This window comes from Pantherophis guttatus, chromosome 1 (assembly GCF_059756535.1).
Source record: "Pantherophis guttatus breed Tessera chromosome 1, ASM5975653v1, whole genome shotgun sequence".
NCBI classification, from domain to species: Eukaryota; Metazoa; Chordata; class Lepidosauria; order Squamata; family Colubridae; genus Pantherophis; species Pantherophis guttatus.
Genome location: NC_142063.1, coordinates 190,177,881 through 190,204,370, shown reverse-complemented (window position 1 = coordinate 190,204,370; position 26,490 = coordinate 190,177,881). Strand labels below are relative to the sequence as shown.

The window sequence follows — 26,490 nt, the reverse complement described above, 5'->3', positions numbered from 1 at the left end:
TATCTGCTTATAGTTGTGAACTTCCCAAGACAAAAAGAACCTAGCCAGATGATCACAAGATAGATGCTGCAAACAATACACTTTTTGATGCCATCTAGTGGTTATCTAGATTTTTGCAGCCCACATTGAGTAAATCTAAAGCTATAAATACCTGGCCTGGATCATCACACCATTTCGGAATGACTTGCTATGTTTCCTTGAGTATTCACTTGAAATAAAGAGCTTGTTTTATTAAAAAAAAATACATATATACATGAGGCACAAAGGCAGCTAAACTATTCAGTGCTAAAACTATCAGTCAGTATTCCATGACAGAGCTTTAGAAACACTACACAGGATACCATTTTTGTTTGGGATGATGAATTCTTAACTTTCCAGTTTTAAAAAGCATGTTGTTAAGATTCCTGAAGCTTTTTCTAGTTTTATCAAATGGATCAATTATCTTTTCAAAATACCATTGTGGTATTTTGTACAACGTTGAAGAATAATTGCAAAATGCACACAACCAGTACCTACCAATCCCTTCTCCACCTAAAACCTTTCTCTCAGGATTGCTTTAAAGATGTAAAATCTGAGCAGAAGACCCAGCTGTTTGTGGAGGTGCTCTGAAACACCTCTTGCTTTTCAAATCTAATGTGCTGCATGTTGATGTGTGATCTTTCTGTCTATTTCTCTATCTTGCAACTTCTATGAAATCACATGCAAGAACATAGGGATCTTGCAATATTTTTCTTTAGCTATTAAAAGAAAAAGTAATGCCTAGCACCATCTGGTGGCGTCATAAGTACCTTGGTGCCTTTGGGTACCATGCCAGTTCTTGCCTAAGAATATGGTTCAAAGCCTCTGCTTGAGGAAGGGGACTTTTCATAAGCAGCGCCTTGCCTCAGGCTCCCCTTCCTCTCTCCATTCCCCTGGCTCTGCCTCCCTGACCTTCAGCAAGTGACTGGTTGCTGCTTTTTTCCTGATTTATTGTGGCTATTTTATATTGTTATAGTTGTTAGCTACACCATGAATCATTCTGATTAAGGGACAAGATATAAATATTTTAAGTACATAAATAAAACTACATTGGATCTTCAAGTTCACATCTACATTTTCTAGCATCCATCAAATAATTAATTGCATTTCAGGCAACAGTAAAAACAAAAATAAATATAAATAGGTAAAATACGCAGTCTCGGTTTTGCTCTAGGATGCATTGCACACCAGAATGGTTATTTGGCTTCAAAAAAGGTAAATTATCCTCATTTCATATGCAGGAAAAGTTTTGTACATCAATCCCTTATTGTTGTCTGTCACAGGCAGCACCTAATAATGGGGAAATACCAAATGTACTTATAGATATGTTAGATAGATAGAAGTGTGGAGGGGAGGAGAGAGACAGAGAGACAGAGATCATTTCATATATTGTAATCGTTTCACATAGTGATGAGAGGTGGCAGGACTATAATTACTAAAGAACTGAAAAACATGAGAGAGAGAGAGAGAGGGAGGGAGGGAGGGAGGGAGGGAGGGAGGGAGGGGGAGAGAGAGAGAGAGAGAGAGAGAGAGAGAAAGAAGCAACATTTGGAACAATCTCAATACAGTATTTATCAAGTATAATAAGGAAAAAAGGAGGAAGGGAAGGATGAAGTTATAACAGCATCTTTGTAAAGACTAAACAAGTTCATCTTCATATATAAGGACAAAGAAGTTTAATGCTTTCTTCCACTGTATACTGTCATTTCATAATGCTTCTCTGGTAAGCTTAATGGGGAGGTCAGAAATGAAAATGGAAATTACAGCACGTGTGGAAGATTGTCCCTGGAAGCCTTCTTTCCCATTTATATTGGTAACAACTCTGTGATTTTAAGGGACTCTGGAATCCTTTCCATTCTGGAGATGCTGCCTTCACAGTTTCCATTTTCACACAGTTAACCAATATAATAGGTCTCCAAATTACAGAAATCCAACTTTTTTTTCCCTTATAGAGAACATACAACCGTCCAGGAAGCAGAATAGCATTTGAGCATAGCGTGTTGAAAAATTAATGTCCAATTCAAGCTGCTGCTTGGCATGAAGGCTGTCCCAAGATCAATCTCCAGCTTCTCAAAGTAGGGCTGCAAAAGCCCTGGGGAGCCCCTGCCAGTCCATGTCAACAGTAGGTGCAGCAATAGGCCAATTCAGGATAAGACGCTTCCTGTGTTCCCCCCCCAAACTACCACTTATTTAAACATTCTTTCTTTTTTTATTACTCAGCTTTTCAACCTCACAAAAAGGCTCCCAAGTGGTTCATAATGAAACGTAAAAAGAAAAATAGACTACATTCAAAGTCAAAACATTTTAAATTGTTTTTAATTATGCTGTTTATTTTATTGATTGATTGTGGTGTTTATTTTATTGATTGTTAGCTGCCCTGGGTTGTGTGTCAATTGGATGGACACACAAATCTATTAAAGAAATAAATAAAGCAGTAAAACTGACAGAAAAATAAAATTAATCAGAACGCAATCAGACGCTGAGGCAAAACTTTAAATTGGATTTTTCAAAATCTTGGCATTGCATCCAAAACTTAAAAGGGGGAAAGCTAATCCAATCTCTTTTTAAGAACTTTATGGAAGAAAAATAAAAAGCTCTGCATCAACCTCCAACCCACCATCAACGGTAGCGGAACAACCTTCCTGATGCTGAAGATGGAAACTGAGACATGTGCTCAAAGTCTCTCTCTCTCTCTCTCTCTCTCTCCCTCCCTCCCCTCCCCTCCCCTCCCCTCTCTAAATCTGTACATTTGTAATAGCAAACTTCAGTGTTTTGCAGGTAGCAACCACCAGCATTTGAAATTGAGTCCTGGAAGCCATTTTGATACAATAAATTACCAGTAAAAAAATCCAACTAGACATTGAAATAACAGAATCATCCTGGGGGCTGCAGAAGAAAAAAGAAGGAAAAGCATTTATTACTGTTGTTGCTATTATTATTTTTTTATCCTCCCTTTTTTATCTATAAACCAAAGCAGCAAAGATACTGAATAACTTGTTCTAATTTATAAAATATTAAGGGATACAAATTCTTATCCACAGGGATTTGTTTGTAGGAGCCTATAAAAACATATTTAACTGATGACTTGGGAAAGATTCTGGAAACTTTTTTTATAGAAAGATTCTTTTACAATCAGCATTGATAGAAAAGGATGGTATTGTAAGCCTCCCAGAGTCACTCAATAGTGAAATGGGTGCATACATACAAGCATGCATACGTAGCCACTCATAAAAGGAAAGTGTGCAACTATTACACAAGGTGAACCTGTGCAAAGGGCTTCCTTGTGCACAGTTGCTTTTCAAGCAGCAACTGTGACTCTAGGAGGATCTCAAAGTTGCACAAGTCTCCCATGGGAACCAACAGCGAAAACATTCCCAGTTCTCGGGGCCAAACAGCCACAGTCACTCAGCCTTACAAGGTTTTAGTTCAAATCTATTCCTCGCCTTGTGTCAATACTATTCAAGCTTCATTAGTACACCCAGGGTTGAGATGTTAAGCTGAGTATCATAAGTGTATTGGGTGTACATAATAAATGTTTATTATTATTATGATTGGTCAAACAGGCAGCCAGAACTTTAGACTGGATTTGGCAATTTTGTCTACGTATCAAGTCCTTCCCAAGCACTTGGGATAGGCAGATGTGTTGCTTGATGTGTTGCTTAAATATATAATTGTGGATCCAAGTAACGCTGCCTTTTACAGTTCAACTGATGGTGAATTTGTCATGGCCAGTGGTGTTGAAGTGATACTCCAAATATTTTGGGTTTGCACCCAAGGCTCCTATTATTATTGGTGCTGTTTTTGCTTTCTTTAGCCACAGTCGCTCTATTTCCATTTGTAAGTCTTTATATTTACTAATTTTCTTCAATTCTTTCTCTTCCACTCTGCTGTCTCCAGGTGCTGCCATGTCCAGATTTTTTTGTCTTTCTTATTGATAATTGTTAACTCTGGATTATTACAGTATGTGGCAAGTGCTTGTCTGTTTGAACTCTAAAGTCCCAGAGCACTTTAGCTTTTTCATTTTCTGTTACTTTGTCTATATTATGGTTGGTTGCATAAGATGGACTAGAGTTTGGGGCTGAAAATGAGCCTTCAGCCTATGTCTCATCACTCATAGCCATACCTTTATTTTAAATCCTTTTTATAAATCCTGCTCCAAACCTAAACCTGTATTAGACACTCAGCTTTGTTAGGAAGTCAGTTTGAACTTCACCCAGTTTTTCATAATTGACATCTGGGAATGAAAGCAACCTTGCTCTAGAGAAAAGAAATAAAGGATTACAGATGAACTCCCCAGGTAGATACTTGTTCTTTACTTTTTGTTACTTGCAATTCAGATAAAGCAGAACAGTTTGAAGAGATTTAAGCACTTATTTTCTACTTCTTATCCAAATTAATCTTTATCTTCATTCCTAACATTTAGCTGAAACAAACAAAAACTTGATTTCAAGTTAATTGAAATGACTTGAGAAATATTCCTTGACAATTAAGCACAGTTCTATGCTTTGCAATTAGCTAAATTAGGTAGAGAGAGAAACTTTAGAATTAAAATGCCATTCTGAACTAACTTGCTTGTCTAGAGCATGTGGTATGTAAATGAATATAATTAATGAAAGCTTTATTCATTTTTAAAATGTACTAAAGAATTGAATTAATCAAATATTCTTGGCACTCTCCAGAAAGATCTGAACATTAAAATTTAGAATTTTACTAGGACTAGGATAACTTAATAACCGTTCTTTTTTTAAAAGAACAGTTGGTATAGGGAGAAATGAATAATTTGGAGCAATGAGTAAAAGGGATAGATTCTGTCACTTGCATTCTCCCCATCTTGTTTATGAAGATGTTTGCCAAATTTAGGGTCTTTTAAAAAAGCCCAGCTGAACTGAATTTTCATCCAGTTACACAAGCCACACAAAGTACAGCTATCCATAACATGAAAAGAACCATGTTGTATCTGCCTTCCATGCATATGATAAAAAGAGGAGCTTGGCCAAGGAATACATGGGGCAACCCTAACCCTTACAAACCAGGGGAATACATAGAATGCAGTCTATGGCAAACTCAGGGCCTCCAGCCAGAATGGATGAAATTTTTAGTTAGGAAACAATTATTTAGTTCAGTTTGAATTCAGATATATTTTACAAGGTATGCTAAACTCACACAGCAAATAGAAGGATCGAAAACCTTCACTACATTAGGAGCCCTGTTGGTGCAGTGGTTAGAATGCAGTATTGCAGGCAAATTCTGCCCACAGCCTAGAATTTGATCCTAAATTCTGTAAAGCATTATGGAGCAGTAAATAAGTCTAAGTGCTATTGCTATTGGGAGAATATCTATTGCTGCCACTTAGTTGATCTAGTGATTTGTGTTTTGCCCATGATTAAACTACTGAAGTATGAGCAAGATTGGAGGGGTACTTATTTCAACAGCTGAATACCCACTTGATACCAGCAAGTTATTTTTCCCACTAGTCATGCACATTTGTACTGAATTCACATATAATTCACCTTCAACTCATTATTGAACTAATTTCCTCTTTTTTCCCATACATACTGTATTTTTCGGAGTATAAGATGCACTGGAGTATAAGACACACTTTAGTTTTTTGGGAGGAAAATAAGAAAAAAGCTGATTGGTGGGTGGATCAGTCTCCCGGAATACCCCCAACCAGCTGTTCCCAGAGGTGAATTTTAGTAACAGGTTCCTTGGTTGTGAGTTCTGTGCCTTGCTTTTTTTTCTGCCTCTGAAACTTCTGAAACTCTGTTTCAGAAAAAAAAAAAAATTCTGCTTCTGAAAGCCTCCGAAACAGGGCTTCAGAAAAAAAGGCTTTTTTTCTGAAGCTCAGTTTGGAGGCTTTTTTTCTGCAGCTTCGTTTCTGAGGCTTTTTTTCTGAAGCTTCTTTCAGAAGCTTCTTTCAGCCTCTGAAATCTCTGTTTGTGAGGATGGGCAGGGCTACATTCGGAGTATAAGATGCACCCAGATTTTCACCCTCTTTTTGGGGGGGGAAAGTTACGTCTTATACTCCCAAAAATATGGTACTTCTTAACTATCCCTTTTCCAAAGACTTTATACCAGCTTTAAGTTTCTTCTAATATATTGAACTTTCAATGTGTATAACTTTCATCATTCCCATACAAATCTTTAAAATATCCTTCCAAGATTCCCCCACTTCAGTGTCATCACAAAGCACTTTTTCACTCTTATTTTTAATATCATTTGTTCTTCTGGAGGCTCCTCATTTAGCTCCTTCACCCACTTCCTAAACTTTTTTTTTAAAAAAAACCAACAAAATCATCCTATCATTTCTTGAGTCTTTTAATCTTAACTGCTTCTTGTTCTTCAACCATTCTTTGCAGTTGTTTTTTTCTCTCCATACACCTATATTTTTCTCATATTCATTATTTGGCAATAATATAATTCCTCATATGCATTTTCCTCATTCACTGCTTTTACCATTTTATCAATTCACCAAGCTATCTTTTATATACTTCCAGTTGGTGGAACTCCACATACTTTTGTGGCACTTTGTAACATAATTGTTTTCACTCTGTTTCAAGCCGCTTTCTATGTATTAAGTATATATATCTATTATATAGTTAATAATGTAATATGTATTAATTAAATATATTATTACTTATTATAATTAACTATATATGATTATTTATATTTTAATGTAATTAATATACATATATGTATTAATTAATTTACTTGATGGGAAGATTAATGTATCTACAAATACTTTTCATCTTTCAACTCAGAGTTTTTCTTGTAATCGTTGAATTTTGTTTCAATTTTCTTTTCTATCATATTCATTTTTCTCAAGATCCATTCTTGAAATTACCAAGAAATAATCTACGTCATGTTTAGAACCTCTCCCTGTATTCTTCACTATTTTCTTTTGCAATATGAAACTATTTCCAACCTATGGATTCCTGCATTTATTCATGCCCATAATATAGGTAACAAAAATGATAATTTCTGATACTTATTTAAGATCTTTCATTCATAATTAATTAAATTAAACCTAATAATTAAACCTACAACTACACCTGCATAGGTTTATTAATGTTAGTCTATAAGATTAGGTCTCCTTCATTTAAATCTATAACAAAATTCTGCTTTCTTTTGGTTGCAGACTAATATAATTATTTTACTTCCTTTTATTTCAGTCATTAATTCATACTCTTTGTTATCAGTCTTCATACATTCAAACTGCATTTTTTGTCATATGCCGTGGGCATTGCAGACAGGCCCATGATTCATTGTTTACATGGAATCAAATTGTTTTTTTTACTCCTAGTGACTACATAGATAGATATTCTCCATGACATTGTATTCCAAAGATAGCCTTCCAAGTTTCCCAACCTTGCACCCATCACCCCTGTAACCCACTTTGCTGCTAGTCATCCTCTTTACTTTACTTTCTTCTTTCCCAGCATTAGAGCCTTTTCCAGAGAGCATAATGTGTCCAGATAGGGTCCTCTGAGACTGATCATTTGTGCCTCAAATGAGAATTCTAGGTTGATTTTTTTTTAATATAATCCATCAGCTTGTTTTCTTTGCTGTCCACAGTATACTCAAAAGTCTCCTCCAACACCAGAGTTAAAGGCATCAACATTCTTCCTATCCTTTTTTTTAAAAGTCCAACTTTCACTTCCAAAAAGTGTCATAAGGAATACCACATCTTGCATTAGTCTGATCCTTTTAGGCATAGACACACCACAGTGATGGCTTACAACAAATAAAAATGGTGTATACAACTATAAAACAAAAATCAAATACAGAAAACCTTTTTTTTTAAATTTGATTTATATGCCGCCCTTCTCCGGAGACTCAGGGCGGCTTACAATGCGTTAAGCAATAGCCTTCATACTTTTGTATATTTATACAAAGTCAGCTTATTGCCCCCACAAACTGGGTTCCCATTTTACCTACCTTAGAAAGGATGGAAGGCTGAGTCAACCTTGAGCCTGGCGAGATTCGAACTTACAGTAATTGCAGACAGCTGGTATTAATCACAATGCTATTAGTCTGCTGAGCCACCAGCCACCAACCTTGCATCAGAAACACACTTTCCTGATGCAACACACAATATTTTCATTTTACCCTAGCCCAACATTTGGGGGAAGAGTCAAGTCCTGAACCTCCCCAAAAGGTTAAAAGGGTGAGGGTCTGTCAGGTCTCAGGGGAGAGGGTGTTGCATAGGGCAGGGGTTGCAACAGAAAAGGCACACTTCCAAGGCCAAGAAGGTGCAATGTTTAACATGTGTCCTGAGAAATCATAAATGACAGCAGCATTAAAACCAACAACCTCAAGTAATTGATCTTGATAGCAAACACAGACTGAAGTTCAAAGTGTCACTAACGTTACCCCATTGACACAACTTTAACTGCATCTTTGGACTTAGTTCTTGCAGTGTTCTTTTTTTTCTCTTTAACTAGCATCACACCATGAGGCTGATCTAAAAAGCTGAATCTTTCTATTTACTTGGCATTTGTACAGTTGTTCTTAAGACTTAGAATTGCTCTCATTCACTAGAATAACAATTTACAAGGATTATTAAACTTTTTTTTTAAAAAAAATCCTTCTTTAGTATAAATGTAGCACATAGTTGTAAGAAAGTAGATATGTAGGGAAGCAGTGAATATTTGGCACAGTCCAATGCACTGATTACCCCCAGCTCTCTTTTTCTACCTATGAAATGGTCCTGACAAGAAAAAATCCTGAAAAATCAGTTTATAATATCAAACTCTAGTCTCACCACACTAATTATTATATCATCATAAGCTATCATTACTGCTTAAATTACTGTACAAGGTTTGCCCTCTTTTGTCAGTAACGCTAATTGTAAATAAAATTATCATAACAAAAGTTATTTAAGACAAAGACAATGCAGGAACAGAACATTTTAAAAATGAATTAGGTCACCTTAATTATTTTCACAGTTGTATTGTTTAATTGATCGCTTTATTCAACACTGCCAATTAACCTGTCAGGCACAGAATTTAAATTGTTAGATTGGCTTAAAAAAATCCTTCCTGTCACAAAGTTAATACAACTTGGATCTTCCAAGGAAGATTTAAAAAAAAATGAAATGAAATACCCAAAATAAGAAGAGAAATTAGTTAAGGATATAAGTAGAGGATATAAGTAGAGTTGGAAAAAAGATATAAGAAGGTTGTAGATACACTGTGCTTAAATGCCTTGTAATACATTTTTTTTAAAATATAAGAAACCTACCTAACATTGTACGCTCTTATAAAAGTCATTTAAATACCCGTCTTTATATTTAATTCAATATTCCTCAATTCTTTAAATTAAGGTAAAAATTGCTATAAATGTCCATTCCACAAAAAACAACAATTCAAATAGACAATGTTTTTCACTCTAGAGAACCAGCTGACTGAACTTCCACCATATTTAGATTATCACTACCTTTCTCATGTACATCACTTTTTTTTCTTTTCTGCTATATATATTACTTTATGTACAATAAGAACCTGCAGTACAATAAGCTTTTTAAAAACATATTTTATCTGAAATATTTCATAATCTTGATCAACCTGGCTTCCTCAATTTCCTATTTTCAGAACAGCTGGCTTCACTGGGTTGGTTTGGGGACAATTTGTAAAGAATAGCTATCTACCTCAGTTGGAAGTATTTCAGATTAGTCAGACTTCTTGATTGCAAATATAAGGATTTATAATAAAAAAGGACATAGTCAAAACAGAGAGAATGAAAAGAAAACAAACTAATAAAGAACCTATCCTATCATAACATTTGAAATTCTGGTATTTGCTGGTATTGGAATATGTTCAAAATACATGAAGGAAATGTGTATTTCATTAAATGGTAATATTTGGAAGTCAACAGAGAAAACAAATTTCCAAATAAAGATACAGAAGGGAACTATGCATGCAAAGCTTCCTTCCGTCTCTCACAATCTTGGCATTATATGTCTGAGACATTTCTGAAAACAAAGCTACTTTTTAAGCCATTAGTCCTATACACTTACAGCTTACATTTTAAAAATAGCTGTTCTGATTGATTTTTCATTTATGCCATGCTTCATTGTCTTTAACACTTCAATGGCACAATACTTACTCTTATATGCAGAAGGATATAACAGAGAAGGAAGTGGAGAAAGTGGCTACCAAAACACAAGGATACTTCTCTCTCTCTCTCTCTCTCTCTCTCTCTCTCTCTCTCTCTCTCTCTCTCTCTCTATCTATCTATATATATATATATATATATATTTGTTTTCTGAGGTTTTCGCGGGTATTTGTATGTAGGTCTTTGGTTATTTGGGTTTTCTACCACATAAAATTGGAAGTACCTTGGCGACGTTTCGACGAAGTCTCATTCGTCATCCTCAGGCTGGTGTCTTCAGCCCTCTGCTTCTAGCCTTGTGCTTATATATTTATATATATATAAACAATATCAGTCTTGACGTCTGCCTCTGAAGACAGATTATGACCAAAATATAATTGTATGTATGTATGTATGTATGTATGTATGTATGTAGGTCTTTGGTTATTTGGGTCTTCTCCCACGTAAAATTGGAAGTGTCTTGGCGACGTTTCGACGAAGTCTCATTCGTCATCTTCAGGCTGGTGTTCTCGGCTTCGTGCTTCCAGGAGCAATGTGAGATCACAGCTGTCTCTTCCTTTTAACTGCTAGTGGGGGTGTGAGCTGATTGGGTGGGAACTTGGCTGTGTTCTGATTGGGTGGAGGTGTGTTCTGATTGGTTAGGGGCTTGGCTGTGCTCTGATTGGATGGGGGGTTGGTTGTGCTCTGATTGGATGGGGGTGTGTTCTGTTTGGGTGGGGGCTTGGTTGTGCTCAGCTTAGTCTGAGTTGCAGGGGGATTTGAGCTGGTGAGCTGCGTTGTTGTTGTTTGGCTTCGTGTTTGTGGCCGTGCGAGCTCTTCATGGTGGGTGTCAGTCTGCTTCATGTATGGATTGAAGGGGTTTAAAGTGGCTAATGATGCAGCTGCAGTCTGGCTTCTGGTCCTTGGTCGTGGCTCATTATCAGTGTGGGTTTGAGTCTGCTTTCTGCGTGGATGTGTGGTGGTGACATCCTGTGTGGCTCTCGTGAGTGTGGGTCTGGTGTCATTCGTCGTGTTAGGGACTCGTTTGTCAATAAGGGCGGGTTTCCAAATGGCTGGTAGGTAGGAGGTATCGTCTCGTTTGTTCATGCTGTGTGGGCGTTTTTCTATCTCGATGGCTTCTCTGATTATTCTGTTGTTAAAGTGTTCAGTTTTGGCGATAGTTCTGGTCTTTTTAAAGTCAATATCATGTCCTGTGGCTTTAAGATGTTGGACCAGGGAAGAAGTTGGTTCCTCTTTTCTGACTGAGTTCTTGTGTTCTTCTATGCGTGCACTTATTTGTCTGTTGGTTTGTCCGATGTATGTGGTGGGGCAGGCGGTGCATGGGATTTCATATACTCCTTGATTTTCTAATTCAATTTTGTCTTTGGGGTTCCTTAGGATGGTGGATATTTTTCGGTTTCTGCAGAATGCTGTCTTGATGTTATGTTTGTGGAGGATTTTGCTTATTCTGTCTGTGGTGCCTTTTATGTATGGGAGGAGGGCTTTGCCGTTTTCTTGTTCTCTGTCTTGGATTTTAGTGGGGGTTTCTTTTTGGATTAGGTTGGTGATCTTATTTCTTTGGAATCCATTGGATGTTAGTACGTTAGTGAGAGTGTGTAGTTCGGTTTTTAGGTGTTGTTCGTCAGCTAAGCGTTTTGTTCTGGAAATGAGTGTCTTGGCTACAGAGTTGATCTGGGCAGGGTGGTGGTGTGAGAGTGCGTGCAGATAGCGGTTTGTGTGTGTTTTCTTCTGGTAGATAGTGTGTCCTAGGGAGCCATTGGATTTTCTGTAGACTAAGACATCCAGGAAGGGAAGTTGGTTGTTCGCTTCTGTTTCCATGGTGAACTGTATTTTGGGGTGTAGGCTGTTGAGGTGTGTGAGGAAGTTGTCCAGTTTTTCTTTCCCATGTGGCCAGATTATGAAGGTGTCATCTACATATCTGAGCCAGAGTTTGGGTTTGTGATCAGATTTTTCTAGAGCTTGGGTTTCAAAGTATTCCATATAGAGGTTGGCAATGACAGGTGAGAGGGGTGATCCCATGGGTGCTCCTTCTATTTGTTTGTATTTCTGTCCATTATAGATGAAGTATGTGTTGGATAGGCAGTGGTTGGTCAGATCTAAGATGTGCTTGGGGGGGTTATATTTGTTTTGGATAACTGTCAAGGCTTCTTTGATTGGTACTTGGGTGAAGAGGGATATGACATCGAAGCTCACGAGTAGGTCACTGGGCTGTAAGTTTTGTTGCTTTATGATATCTATGAACTGGAATGAGTTTTTTACGTATGAGGTGATGGATTCTGCATAGGGCTGTAGTTGTTTAGCGAGAAATTTGGCTAGGTTTTGTAGAGGTGAGCCTATGGAGCTGACTATGGGTCCAAGTGGGGTTCCTTCTTTGTGTATCTTGGGGAGACCATAAAGCTTAGGGCATCTGGATGATTTCTTTCTGGGAATGATTCTTTGCTGAATCTCTTCACTGATGGGGGAGGCTTTTATTTTGGATCTGGTGGTTTTTTCCAGGTAGGTGGTGGGGTCTGTGTTTAGGGGTTTGTATATGGAATCTTGGAGTAGGTTGGTTAATTTGGTTTGGTAGTCAGATGTGTTCATAACCACCGTGGCATTGCCCTTGTCTTCTGGTAGGATTATTATGCTGGCGTCTTCTTTCAGGTTAAGTAGTGCTGTCTGTTCCTCTTTGGGTAAGTTACTTTTAGGTGGCTTGCTGGTGCAGAGGATGTTGGTGATTTCGAGTCTGATTCTGTTTGCGTCGTCGGGGTTGATTTTGGTCAGGCTGGTTTCAACTCCGCATATAATGGTTTCAGTGGGGATGCTTTTGGGAGCGACTGCAAAGTTGAATCCTTTGGAAAGGACATTGGTTTCGGCTTTGGTGAGGATCCTATCTGAGATGTTATGCACTGTTTGTTTCATGTGTGGCTGTGAGGGTGGAGGGGATTGTTTCTGGCGTTCTTGTAGTCTTCGGAGTTTGTTGGTGTGTGTGTCTGTCTTGAGGGTGGTCTGTGTTTCGGCTCTCCAGACGGCAAGTTGTTTGGATTTGTCCCAAAGTGCGGGGTGGATCTTGTTGCTGAGTTTGAGGTGAAGTGTGAGGAGATCCTTGTTGATTCGGTCTAGGAGGAATCTTTTTCTGTGGAGTTCATTTCTGATTACGGCTAGTTCTGTTCTTTTCAGAATGCGTTTGGTGGCTGCAGAGTTGGAGTGGAATTTCAGTTGGAAGCCTGTGGGGATTAAATTTTGATCTCGGCAGTTGCGTAGGAATGCAAGGTCACATAAAATGGAAGCTCTTTGGACTTCAAGTTTTTCATAGGTCCTGGTCAGATGGTGGATTTCCTCCCCGTAGAGGTGCGATATTTGTTTTCTCAGGTTTTCGCGGGTGTTTGTATGTAGATCTTTGGTTATTCAGGTCTTCTCCCACGTAAAATTGGAAGTGTCTTGGCGACGTTTCGACGAAGTCTCATTCGTCATCTTCAGACTGGTGTTCTCGGCTTCGTGCTTCCAGGAGCAATGTGAGATCACAGCTGTCTCTTCCTTTTAACTGCTAGTGAGCTGATTGGGTGGGAATGTATGTATGTATATATGTATGCATGCATGCATGCGGCTCCATTTTTCAAAAGTCTCCCTTATATTTTCAGAGCTATAATGTTTTGCATCATTGTGTAGGTCCCAGTTAATTGACACATGTAGGCTTGTCCATTTTTTTGCCCTCTTGAATCTTTTGCCTCTTTTAGTGTCGTTGTTAAAAACATAAAATTACTTATCTTTGTTATGTTTTGCAAAAAATAAAAGAGATCTATTTCCCATGTAAAATTCTTTGTTCTTTATAATTAAGTTCAAAATCTTATTCTAAAAATTTCTATGCCTTTCTTTACCTCTCTCCCTCCCGCTCTTTTTATAAAAGCATTTCAACATAGTGTTTGCAGTCCTTCTATCTCTAAACATGGCACATTTATCATAGTTGTTGCCTATCTGCCAAAGTTCAAAAAGTGCTGTTATGGTAGTTAGTATCTCCTTTGAGAAACTCTGAACCCATTACAAGTTAAGCTCATGGTCTTTACCTAGCAACATCACAGCAATGTCTGGGGGAAACAACAACAACCTTATAGTTTATATAGATGCTGCCATCCAATCAGACTGTCAGGCTACTTGGAATTTGTAGTTCCCATGAAGGATCTTTTCACCTGAATAATGTCAAAACTATGTGCAGCAGCTTCCTAGGATTTATGGAACTGCATTTTTCACAAAGGTTGATGATTCTACCAGAATGTCAGACTCCTTGGGAAATACTTGCCAAATATTCATCCATTGATCTCTGTCTACTAGACAGTTGCTAAAAGGCATAGAAAAGCTGAAATTCACAAAAACAGTCTTGCTATATTAGGCCTTGATGTAAATCAAGTTAGTCCAATCTGAAGGAAGGAAGGAAGGAAGGAAGGAAGGAAGGAAGGAAGGAAGGAAGGAAGGAAGGAAGGAAGGAAGGAAGGACTGGTTTGCTCCTAATATTCAGCAATTATATTATATTGCCTTTCAATAACAACTTTTAATTTACCTTATTTGGGTAACAATATTTTTGTACTGTTTTTCAGGAATAAAACTGTATAGTCTATATTGCATAAATTCATTATTCACTGCCTGGGAAAAAATCCTTTTATTTGCCCTGTTCCTACCACTAATCAGTTTTATTACTTGAATATCAGTTGTAGGATAGTAAAAGAAAAGGATTTATTCTGAGTAAATTATCAAAATCCCCCAACTCTTTGTAGTTAATTTTTCATAAATAATTAAAATATATGCTTAGTTTTTTTCTTATACCAAAAATAGGTCAACATATTATTTCAATTTAATTTCTCTTCCTTCACCTTCTCTAACAATTAGAAATAGAAACTGTATGCAAGAATATAAATTCTTCCATTTCCCACTATCCTGTCAGAGCTGAAGAAGCTACTTAGATGAGAAGTAAAATGTCTTCAAAGAAAAAACAAGAAAGTCCAATTGCCTCCAGAAAACAACCACCTTTGGGACTCTCCTCCAGTCCTGGCCATATATTGTTGTGGGGATGTTAGCAGATTGGCAAAAAAAATTAACACCAACAGGAGCACTTAGTTATTGACTATTTCCTGCTACCCAATTGAAGCTTAATCATTTGGGCTCTTTAAAAAAATTGACAGGGGTCCCCAGATCAAATGAATCACGGCCTAAGTTGTTTTTTTTTACAGTAGACTAGAATGTACTTCACTGGGTATATTTGGCATTTTCCACAATATTGTAGAATTAGTTAACATTTCAGCAAATCTTTCCACAGCAAAGATTCCAAGCGTCCTAGGTTCTCACAGCCAATTTAGATCTTTACAAACTCCCAATCTGTATGTTTCTGTGAAAAATATGAAATATGTTTATGGAATAGTTCCTCCTATGCTAGCACATCACTGTAGTCTTATTTTCTACTGCTTCATGTTTTCAGATTTTGCAACAAAACATGATCCCAATGCTATTTTGCTAGGGAAATAAAAAGGAAAAATAATTTATATTTTTGTAACATCGTTTTAAATACATATTTAAGAGTTTGCGCATATCACTGAAAACATGTTCCTATTTACATGTAAGCAGGAGATTTGATTCCAAAAATGGAAGAAGATGGGAGATTTGCACCATAATAGCAGCTGAAGGTACACTTTGTCCAATTAACAATAAAGCAAAATAAATTTAATGCACAATTCAGGAGCAGAGGACTGATATAAACACAATTAAGAAATTACATAGGCCCCAAATTGGATTGATTCATTATTAATATATATATAAACACCATTTCTATGCAAATTTCATACCTCCATAGAAAAGAGAAGCTGTTAAGAAATGCTCTTCAAAGGAAACTACTCCCCGAGTGCCTCTATTCCCAGGCTTCAAATATACAGTATACTTGCTTACTTCTGGTCTTATGTGAATTTTAATTACTAGGAAACTCACCCTCTATATGTAACAGCCTGCAGGCAATTCCAAGTTCTTTGTACCTTTTATGAACTCATTTCTTTTATAAAGAGATTTGGGTCATGATTTTTGCTGACATTTTTTCCATGCCATGTTTCTTTAAAATCTCACGACAAGAACAATAAAATCAGTTCCCCTTTCTTTATCTTGCACTTTATTTTCTAGCCTCCAGCTCACTGTGGTCAGTAGTCATTAACAGAAACAGAAAATGAGATCCCATTCACAGATGCAAACTGCAGGTTCTATTTTGAGTATATTTTTTCAGGCTTAGCTAATGTCTCCGTATTCCTTTCGGAAGGATTAATGTAACCCTCCAAAAAGTTTCATTTACTTCATTTTCCTGCCCATCTGCTGGAAATCTTACTAAATCCCAACTTGCATCATACTGAATCCCCAATATGCAATGAATGTGTGTGATGTCATAGCATAAGACTTAGGAGGGACTTGGTTACTGCCGTAACCAATATCGCTTGGGGTCGTAACCAGCATGGCAGATGTGGTAATCCTGTCTAATTTTATAAAATGGAGAGATTTTACTTTCTACAGTTAATAAAAGGAAGTAGATTGGTATAATACTGAAGCTCTTGTGAATGTGGCAGGTAGAATGCTGAAAGGAGAACAGAATAGTAAAAGTACAGCATTGGAAGGGAAACTGCTGAGGCTATCAAGTGAAACTTATTGTGGAGATTTAAATCAATGCATTCATGAGAGATGAGTACTCAACATCTCCTTGAACACATCTAGTGAAATGGAGCTCACTTTGGTAATTCATCATCACTAACACCTTGTTAGGGATTTTTTGAGTGGGGCATCCTGTAAATTTATGGTAATTATTCTGTATTCTATCCTTGGGGATGATAAAAAACAGACCAATATAACACTTTTCAACTATTTGAGGAGTCTAATGAAATCAATTTTCAATCTGGCAATGCTTAGATTCAGTTTCAAAAAGGTGGGGTTTTTTTAGCACCTGGGGATGTAGCACTTGTCTATTGCTGCTTAAAGCAACAACTTCATTTTCTAGGATCATGCAACCAATGTGGAGGCCACATTGTGCTTTTAGTTACTTGCTATTGTATTCAGTCTTGAATCATATGCAGGTCTCATAAACATTGTCTCCTTCTTTTCATCCAATCATTAACATAAATATTGAAGAAAACAGGGCATAGCACTGAACCTTATACTACCTTATGTGATACTTACATTCTACTTTAACAAATAAACACTGATGAGCAAATCTCACTTATGTATTATAGTAACCAGTCCATATTCAATTAGCAGGACAATCAGAATGTCATAGAGCAGAGGTCTTCAAACTTGGCAGCTTTAAGACTTGTGGACTTCAACTCCCAGAATTCTCCAGCAAGCTGGAGTCCACAAGTCTTAAAACTGCCAGGTTTGGGGACCCCTGTCCCCAAATTTGGCAGCGATGATAGAGTATATCATTAATGTTTTGCTGAAATCAAAGTATAGTCTGTCCACTGTATTCGCATGCAGCACAGATACTTCTTTGAATATACAGGTAGTCCTGGACTTTTGACAGTGATTGAGTCTGGAAACATGATTATGAGTCATGTGGCTTGTTAAAATTGGTTGACCATGCTGAATTTTATGAGCCTTTTTGCAGTACATCACAATTGTTAAGTGAAGACAGAGATAGTTAAGCAAATCAATGCCCGAAATTGGTGTTTTTGCCAAACCTGGAAATAAATACTGATTTCCAAGGGAAAAAAAAACATTTAAAATCCCAGTCACATGACTGCAGAGACACTGCAAATGGTTGCAAATGTGGGCTGGTTGCCAAGACGCCATAGGATCCTATGACCATTGGAAGCAGGGGTCACAATTAGAAATTCGAATTCAGGTCATAAGTAGTACTGGGGACTGGTCATAAGTTAAGGACTACCTATAGTCTTGTATGCTGTAAAAAGAACTATCTTAGCAAGGCAAGAAGCTATTTTATGGTTTTTGTTATGCATTTTTAAATTTTAACTTAAAATTTTATCAAATAAATGGTAAATTTTTGGTGCTGCATAGAGACTCATGTCACAGTCCCATCCACACCCTCAGAAAGATCCTGTGATTAGTAGTAAAACTGATATGTGAAAACACATGAAAATATACAAAAAATTGAAGAAAAGAGGGAAATGTAAAAATAAAAAGAGATTAGACTTTGCGGAACAATCCCTGGAAATGCTAATATGGTTGCTCTGCTGTCGCAGTCACATCAGATTAATGTTAATGCAAATGGGGAAAAATTTAAAAAGTGAAGAAGCTGTAAAATGTGTTTGTCTCCCAGAACATTCTAAATGTACCTTCTACAACAACTATTTTCATGCCAGGATTTTCTTTGCCTGCTTCTGATAATTTATAACTCTGGCTTGTGCTCCAAAGATGGTACGCTCTGGATTGCTACACGCTTAAGCTGAGGCAGAGTCTCTTTAGAAGGCTCTATCTGATCCCTATTTTTGTCATTCTGACTGACTCTTCTGAGCTAGAGGGGAAAAACTGGAGAAGGAAAGGAGTGCTTGATTAGGAACAGCACCAGCAGAACATCTGACCGAAGACTGCTTCCAATTATAGAAAATAGCCCAAAGGAGAGGGACAAGACTGGCTGGAGGGGAGAGGAAGATGGTCCTCTCCATCCTTTATGAAATTGTCTCAGGTCATTAGCAAATGTCATGCCTAATTTTCTTGAATTGTTATATAATGCTATCATTTATTTCTTTCACAAATCTATATTAATTTGATATGAAAGTCATTTGGTGAATTAACGCATCAGGCTAGAAACCTGGAGATTGCGAGTTCTAATCCCATTTTAGGCACAAAGCCAACTAGGTGACCTTGGGCCAGTCACTTTCTCACAGCTCTAGGAAGGAGGCAATCAGGGGTGAAATCCAACAGGTTCTGACAGGTTCTGGAGAACCGGTAGCGGAAATTTTGAGCAGTTTGAAGAACCAGTAGTGGAAATTTTGAGTAGTTTGGAGAACTGGCAAATACCACCTCTGGCTGGCCCCAGAGTGGGGTGGAAATAGAGATTTTTGCAATATCCTTCCCCCAGGAGTGGGGTGGGAATGAAGATTTTGCAGTATCCTTCCCCTGGAGTGCGGTGGGAATGAAGATTTTGCAGTATCCTTCCCCTGCCATACCCACCAAGCCACGCCCACCAAGCCACACCACGCCCACCAAGCCACGCCCACAGAACTGGTAGTAAAAAACATTGGATTTCACCACTGGAGGCGATGGCAAGCTACTTCTGAAAAACCTTGCCAAAAAAATCCTGCAGGGACTTGAACAGCCGGGGTGGGGGTGGGGGAAATCCCCATATATGAAAATGTGTTGGTAGTGTCACAAAACTGCATTCCCTTTACCAAATTGATTGCTTTAGTGAACAGGACAATATTTATTTACCTAACTTATACTCCACTGCAATCAGAGTACTCTTGGAACTCACAAAATAAGAGGCGACAACATAAAAACCTAAAAGACAACACAATTAAAACACAGGTAAAGCTTGTTACATCCTTTATCCATTGAAGCTTTCTGCTTGAAACTTCACAAAAGCACTCAAATGTTTCTTTATTTGATAGTTTATTTAATCAAGCAATTGATCATTTTTGTTGCCTCCTGGTTCCTTTGCTACTTTTGCATTTATGAATTTTGATGGAGTTTATGTGCCTATGCCATAATATGGAGGTGGTGACAGATTTTATTTTCCTGCGCTCCAAGATCACCGCAGATGGGGACTACAGCCAAGAAATTAAAAAAACACTTGCTCCTGGGGAGGAAAGCCATGGCAAAGCTAGACAGCATACTAAAAAGCAGAGACATCGCCCTGCCAACAAAAGTGCCTATAGTCACGGCTATGGTTTTCCCAGTTGCAATGTATGGCTGTGAAAGCTGGACCATAAGAAAGGCTGAGTGCCAAAGAATTGAGGCTTTTGAACTATGGTGCTGGAGAAGACTCCTGCGAGTCCTTGGACTGCAAGGCGAACAAACAAGTCAGTCCTAGAGGAGATCAACCCTGACTGCTCTTTAGAAAGCCAGATCCTGAAGATGAAACTCAAATACTTTGGCCACATAATGAGAAGGAAGGAATCACTGGAGAAGAACCTAATGCTGGGAACAATTGAGGGCAAAAGAAGAATGGGATGACAGAGAACGCGGTGGCTGGATGGAGTCACTGAAGCAGTAGGCGTGAACTTAAATGGACTCCAGAGGATGGTAGAGAACAGGAAGGCCTGGAGGAACATTGTCCATGTGGTTGCGATGGGTCAGACACAACTTTACAATTAACACCACCAACAAATGCCATAATAAATAAAGGAAGAAAGAAAAACAGGCACCAAATACATGTCATACCCCAAAAGCCATGAAGATCGCAGCAAGTAAAGAGGGGAACTAAGCGTTTTAATAATTTGCTCAGGACATAGAGGACATAGAGGAAACTGCTGGAGCAACTGTGATCTCCAAACTAATGTTTTCGCTTTCCCATTTCTCACAGCTAGCTACTTCATCTGGAAGACTCATTTCACAAAAAGCAAGGCCTTGCATTCTATCAGATTTCTCTATTATATTAGACAGAAACATTTATAAACCTCTCTCCCTCTCTCTGTCCTTCACCCACTCTCAACCTCCAAATACCTCACTATACAGAAATTTCTCCCTTCTCATAGGATGTGGGTTTTTCATTATAGGCAACTATGTTCTCTGTCCCCATGGTTTAATCCATTCTGTTTACTGTGCCCCCATTCCCATGGATTCCTTCTTCTCCTTCCCATGGTTCCATACACTTAATTATTATTATTAAACATATTGTGCAAGATTGCCCATGACATGCATTCTCTGTAGAAGATCTGTACAAAGCAACGCCAGAAGCGATTGCCTGGATAGCTGAATTGGACATCCAGTTATGAAGCAACTGCGATACCCCCATAAAAGTTTTACCTATAATTACATGAATGTTGTACATCTGTTTATTTCACTTCTATCCTGTTCTCATCATACGCTAAATAATAATAATTCACTTCATTTCCCTTTTTTCCCTTTCTCCTTTTTGGGAGGTTTACAACATACATGCACAAGACTGAAGACTGAGTTTCCCTCTCTCTGGGTATTCAAGAATTCCCCACCCAAATGCCAATAGATGTGGACACTGCAGCACAGCAGGCAAAAGAATTAAATGCAACAGGGAGGTTCATATTAAATTAACAGCAAGCCTTTCTGCTCATCCTTAAGCCCTTCAAAAGCAATAGCAGCATGAAATGAGCCGTCCCCATTGCCAGTCCCTGTCTTGTGTTTATCCCCTCCATTCCCAGTAACTGCACTCCCCTGACTTCAGACCCAGCACATAGAATGAATACAGCAGACCCTGACTGAAACGACAGCAGCCTTAAATCAATATTTATATGGCTTTATTGTATATTGTTTAAAACTTAATCTACAACACACCATTTGTCCTATAGCAAACATGACAGGATTAGAGGAACAAAGCAAAAAGAGGGACTCTCATGACAGAGAAAAAGGAAAACCAGGTTCAGTGTATTTGTGCTGGCTTCTCTTTCATATGGAATTAATGGTGGTTTAATGGGGTATGAAAGAATGTTTTACTGGAAACAATGAGGAACAATTGTCTAGCTCACGTTTCATTTCACAGGTCATTATTGCATTAAGAAGTAAATCGACCAAGTCCGGTAAATAACAGTCTGGGTATTGCTGAAAGCTTCAAACCAAACAATCTTACAGTTTTCACCTAATATCTCTGTCATTTTTAACCCTTACAGAGATCTGCTGCAGGCTAAACAATTATTATCTTCACCCACCCCTGGCAGGTAAGCATTATTCATTTTACCTTCTCTAGCAAGCCCCACCAGGCAAAGGGTTTTGCATTGTTGTTTTGTTTATTAGGCAGCCTAGCCAACTGTGTATCTGGTGGCCTTGAAAAACAACACAACTTTTAGTGAGTGCTGCAGGCATCTTTAAACAGGCTGCTTCCTCTGCAAAATTAATTGTTGCAAAACACAGCACTTCTTCTGTGTCAAGTACTGCGCACTGACACTCAGCAGTTTGTCTTCGTTATGGATATGCCAGGGAAATTTAGGGCAATGCCATTCTTCAAGTTCACATGCAAATCCTGTAAAGTGTGAGGCTTATTCACTCTTGAGAAGGCCGACCTTGTTACTTACTTAATTTTCATCTGGGAACTATAAAGTCTAGCTGTCCTGTCGCCCATCTCTCAATATATAAGCAATTACTGTACTGTTCTTTGAACAACATCAGTCAAATATATTAATCTTAAATTCCTCTGAATTCTATTTTTCACCCTATTTAAAATTCTTTTCTGACACGTCCTTATGAATTCAGTTTCTCGCAGAACAGATGTCTAGAATTTAAGAATTATTTCCATTCACATGTTATAACTTTTCAGGAGGAATTCTTTCTGCTAAATTTATTCGCTTCATTTTTCAAACATGTTTCTCACCTCTCAGTTATTTTACAGTCCAAGGAACCCGAATACCACTCAGAACCTGGATGAAATTTAGTGACCCCTCTGACAAATTAAGGGTAATTACATGTTTCTTTCAAACATGTGTTTTAAAATTCTCATTTTGAATTTATTATGTGCCATTAAGTGATTTTCAACTCTTAGCAACCACATACCCTGTTCCCCCAAAATAAGACATCCCCTGATAATAAGCTCAATCGGGCTTTTGAGCTCATGGCAATAAGGCCAAGCACTTATTTCAGTGTTCAAAAAGATATAAGGTAGGGTCTTATTTTTGGGGAAACACGGTAGATTTTCTCTGCAACAATCTTTCCGTAACCTGCTCTTTCAGGTCCATTTTGAATGGATATATAGTTTTTAATATCCATGCAGAGCATGAAAAGTCCCTTGGAGGGTTATATATAGGTAATCCTTGATTTACAACATTCATTTAGTAACCATTTGAAATTACAACAGCACTGAAAAAAGTGACATAGGAGCATTTTTCATACTTATGGCTGTTGCAGCATCCCCATGATCACATGATCAAAAACCGGATGCTCAGCAACTAAAATTGCAGTGTCCCCGGGTAATGTGATCATCTTTTGTGACCTTGTAACAAGCAAAGTCAATAGGAAAGCAAGATTCATTTAACAACTGTGCTACTAACTTAACAGCTGCAGTGATTCATTCAATAACTGTGGCAAGTAAGATTGTAAAATGGAGCAAAACTCACTAAACAACTGTTTTGCTTAGCAATGGAAATTTTGGGCTCAGTTGTATTCGTAAGTCAAGAACTACCTGTATGTGGGGGCTTAGCAGCCTTTTCCATGATAATACAGTAGCATTCTGGAAAATGTTTTTAACTTTCTTGTAGGCCCCCTTGTTCAAAAATTAACTTCTTTTTGTGTATTAGAGGATATTGTTCCTCAAAACTATTCTGGTTTTTTTATATTGTATTATGTTGATTTGATTGGTTGGTTGGTTGGCTGATTATGATAATAGAGGGAGGAAATTCAGTTAATATCTCTTTCCTATTCTAACACTTCTCAAGGTGCATAAAAAATAGTCATGGTAGCAGGAAAACAGTAAAAACTTCAGTTGCTCTTAGCCCCACAATGTAGACCACACCAGGAATCAACTTCACAGGGAAACTAAGACTACTTTTATTGAGAAGGGCTATAATAAAAAAAATGTAACCAGTCTAATTGTGCCATAGTTCTTGCTTCTTATATTCATATGAAGATGAAGATTTCTGTCTGAATCTCTTTGCCATATTTCTACCTGTTTCGGATTTAAGATTTGCTTTTCCCCTCATTGCTGTATTCATCTTCAGTATCTCCATCAGTGTCATCTTGTCTATGCTCTACAATTGTTTTACATAGATACAGAAAACTCATCTCAACTGAGGAGTATAGATCAATAGTTATCAGGAAAAGAAATTTCCTTGTATGGTGTTATTTTCCATTATCTCAACATTTTACCAAAGAGTTATCATATAATATATGCCATAAAAATCAATATCCCCAATTAAAGCTTGATACCTAAAAATAAACCATAATATAAAAAGTTAACTGGTATATCAGCAAAGAAAAATATGGTGATAAAGCATCTCATTTGTTTTAAGAATTGAACTTCCAGGAATAAATGCTTTGGGACTCACCATAAAGTAGTGCAGCAGATAAGGGACATATTATAAAGCACTTCTATAAATGTTGGGTCATTAAAATTAGGAAGATATGATTCCTGTCCATGGTTTGGATTTGAAAACGAGAAGCCAATAAACAAAGAGGTTCCCAAGATGTACACGTACATTTAAGATAGAAGTGGATGGTCAATTTCTTCTTCTTTTTTAAAAAAGTTTTTACTAATGACACTGATTATAGTTTTTACTAATAATACTGATTATTAGCTCAATGTGAAATCCTTCTAAGGGACTTTTCTCAATGACTTCCATATACTGTATTTTTCAGAGTATAAGACGCACCTTCCCCCCCCTAAAAGGGGGTGAAAATTTAGATGCGTCTTATACACCAAATGTAGCCCTGCCCACCCACTGGCCCCCACCCTTTGGCTCTGCCTCGCAGCAGTTACCTCCTTGCGAGCAAGCAGCAAGAAAAAACAGCTCCTTTCAGCTTCAGCACAGCCTAATTAGCACAAGTTGATTGTATCAGCCTCCTGACTCTCAGCTGATTTGCTCTCAGCTGTTTTGAGCAGGGCTCTGCTGCTTGCTGCAAAGAGGTAAATTGCTGGAGCAGATTTTTTTTTCCTTGTGCTAATCAAGCTATGCTGAAAAGGAAAATGAAAGTAAAGCAGGCTGTTTGCTGTTTGCTGTAAGGAGGCAAAATTGCTCAGAGGCAGAGGCAGATTTCTTTTTCTTCTTTTCGTCATCAAAAAAGGTAGGTGCATCTTATACTCCGGTGCGTCTTATACTCCAAAAAATACGGTATGTCCTTTTCTAGAAAACTCTTCTGGAAATTCTTAAAATGACAAAGATGGTTGTTTTCTGATGACAAATCAAGAAGCTTATGACCTGATATGTGCATGACCATAAAGGCTGATTAAACCTGCCTTTAAAGGTCTATTTGATGGACCTTGGTGTCTGACTTTGACTTGTGATTCATAATCAGGTCAACAAAAGCAGGGGGGAAGATCATGTCTGTGCAAGACAGTGAATTAATCAGCCCTCTAAGCAGCCTCTAAGACAGATCCTTAGAGAAATGCCTTTTACCCTGGAAGACATTAGACGTTTTATTTAAAGATTAAACATTTTGTTTAAAGATTAAAGTTCTTTTTGTGCTTAATCGCTTTCCAGGGCAAGATGGAAAATGGGATTAATTACAGTCCCCTGCATTAAGCTCCTATCCAGCAGAAGTCATAAACGACGTAACTTTTCTGCAAAATGGCCACCATCATGAACAGCAGGCTCCAGAGATAGTAATTGTAATTAAAGAGTTTATCTGGAGTCACAGCACAGACTTAATCAGGATGGGAACTGAGCCTCACTGCATGCACTTTCAGCACACGCTGTATAACAAAATAGCTCTTTTGAAAAGGCAGTTTACTCTAAAAAGTCTAAGCAGGACTTGATGCCGGCGGGCCTTCCGTCCTCTGTGGGATTCACACAAAATCTTATTAGGTCAATTGTTTAGAAAGCATCTCTCATTAAGGGATTTCAAAACACTTGTGAAAAGTGAATAAAATTACCTTGCTCTATTGAAGAATAAATGTGGACCAGGCTGCCGTTAATACATATAAAGGTTATGTTGAATTAAGTTACTTGCCCTGGAACTAGGAGAGACATATACAATTGGAAACTGTACCCCTGAGACAACGACTCTAAGTTCTTTATTGTCATACTGCCATCTTTCTGGAATAAAGACACCAAGTATATATCCAGGAATAATTGTCTTCAAATGGCCACAGTAGCACTGGATTCCTTCTAAGTCCCTGTCTCTCGCATATAAAATTCTTTGGTATTGTTGTCTACCCTTGATTAGCAACTTACCAGCATCCTGGCATGCTTGTTCACAATCCAATTCTGATTTTTGGAAAACTGATACAGGTGAATCCAATCCTAGGGCACTTCCATCCAAATCTTTGAAAAGAGCTTTCCTTGACCTCCCACAAATCGCATTACCAGATGAGCCAGGTATTGATTCATTTACGCTGACAAGAAAGGAAGAAATATGAGACTGAATTCAGCCCAGGGAACATACCAAACATGCCAATTACTGATATACATGAAAGTTAAATAGGAGACAGCATAATAGTGATAAAGGAAAGATTTCCCCTGTCCAAATGTCTGATTCTAGAGGGTGATGATCATCTCTGTTTCTTAATTGAGGGAGCCATTGTTGTCCAAAAACACTTCCATGGTCATGTGACTAGCTTGACTATACACT

General features: G+C 37.8%; 1 protein-coding gene across 5 annotated transcripts in view; it reads right to left on the bottom strand.

Moving 5' to 3' along the window:
* Positions 1 to 26,490, bottom strand: part of PKHD1 (PKHD1 ciliary IPT domain containing fibrocystin/polyductin) — a 285,011-nt gene that overhangs the window by 49,294 nt on the left and 209,227 nt on the right. For 3 of the 5 annotated variants that reach the window (XM_087882250.1, XM_087882249.1, XM_087882251.1), the window contains exon 59: positions 26,094 to 26,254. In XM_087882250.1, coding sequence (XP_087738376.1) covers positions 26,094 to 26,254 — 161 coding nt within the window. Of the gene's footprint in view, positions 1 to 2,763; positions 2,905 to 23,735; positions 23,952 to 26,093; positions 26,255 to 26,490 lie in introns of those variants that run through there. The other 2 variants (XM_087882253.1, XM_087882252.1) reach the window with 2 other exon arrangements.